At 31.8% G+C, this 1,395-nt stretch overlaps 1 protein-coding gene and 1 pseudogene across 1 annotated transcript in view; both read left to right on the forward strand.

Moving 5' to 3' along the window:
* LOC124420237 (gustatory receptor for sugar taste 64f-like) overlaps positions 1 to 677 on the forward strand; it is a 3,509-nt gene extending 2,832 nt beyond the window's left edge. The window contains exons 2-3 of the mRNA XM_046952468.1: positions 181 to 452; positions 519 to 677. Of these exons, the coding sequence (XP_046808424.1) occupies positions 181 to 452; positions 519 to 677 (431 nt within the window). The remainder of the gene's footprint in view (positions 1 to 180; positions 453 to 518) is intronic.
* Positions 678 to 791: 114 nt separating this feature from the next.
* LOC111689848 overlaps positions 792 to 1,395 on the forward strand; it is a 19,402-nt pseudogene continuing 18,798 nt past the window's right edge.

Consider the following 1,395-nt stretch of genomic DNA (forward strand, 5'->3'; position numbering starts at 1 on the left):
TTTGTTAGTTAGTTAGTTAGTTAGTTAGTTAGTTAGTTAGTTAGTTAGTTAGTTAGTTAGTTAGTTAGTTAGTTAGTTAGTTAGTTAGTTAGTTAGTTAGTTAGTTACAAGTCCAAGTCCAACAACTTTCAGAGATATTTTGATATTTGAAGACATGTTTTCTTCTTTATACAATTTTAGCTGAACACTTACTAAGCTGTATATCGGTTATACACTATTCCAATTTCTGTCCCATAACCAATGACCCAATTGAGAACTTCTTTCGTCTGTCCAATGAACATATATTCAAAATTTTCCCCTACTCCAATTGGTGGGGTTGGTATGGTAAGATATCGAATTTTATATCAACGTTCACCTGGAATTATATGGATATATTTGTAATGATAATAAGCATTGGATTGGCTTCGAAATTTCAACAGCTTAATGAGAATTTAATGCAGTATAAGAATAAGGTTAATTCTATAAACAATTTAAAATATATTAAACATATATTAGAACCTCTTATCTATTTTATAAAGCAAATGCCACCCGCGTTTTGGTCTGAAAACAGAATTCTCTATCGTAATTTATGCAGTTTGTGTGAGCGCATGGATGATGCCATTTCTATGATAACAATGGTTTCCTTCTCCAACAATTTGTATTTTATATGTGTACAACTGCTACGAAGTCTCAAGTAAGAATGTTTACAAAGAATTTCAGCACTTTAACATCCGTAGTTTTCATTATTATTACTAAACTTAAAATGTCGACTTTTTTCCTTCATCTTTTGTCGCTATTTGTTAAACAGTAAAATGCCGTCAATTGCACACGCTGCTTACTTCTATTTCTCACTATTCTTTCTGTTGGGACGTACATTGGCTGTATCCTTGTATTCGTCAACGATACATGATGAATCCCGCAAACCCTTGCTAATTTTACGATGTGTACCCAAAGAATCATGGTGTTTGGTGGTGAAACGTTTTGCTGAAGAAATTAGCAACGATTTGATTGCATTGAGTGGCATGAAATTTTTTCATTTAACACGAAAGTTGGTATTGAGTGTAAGTTCATTTTAATACTCTGAGATTTGTACAACAAACACATGAAACTAAGTTGTTTTGGATCTCATTCGTAGATGCTCGACACGAAAGTGTTCACATTTTCATAGACAATACATTCCAGTCATGTTGTTGAACAACATCATCAATGCAACTTCATTAAATTCTGTACATGTTTTCAATTACAATGGTATTAGAGTGGTGTTTAAAATTAAGAATAACAATTGTATACATTTATAAAAATATGTTATTTAATTCTAGTTCTGTTCTAGTTCAGTTCTAGTTCAGTTCTAGTTCAGTTCTAGTTCAGTTCTAGTTCAGTTCTAGTTCAGTTCTAGTTCAGTTCTAGTTCAGTTCT

Source organism: Lucilia cuprina, chromosome 5 (genome assembly GCF_022045245.1).
Source record: "Lucilia cuprina isolate Lc7/37 chromosome 5, ASM2204524v1, whole genome shotgun sequence".
Lineage (NCBI taxonomy): Eukaryota > Metazoa > Arthropoda > Insecta > Diptera > Calliphoridae > Lucilia > Lucilia cuprina.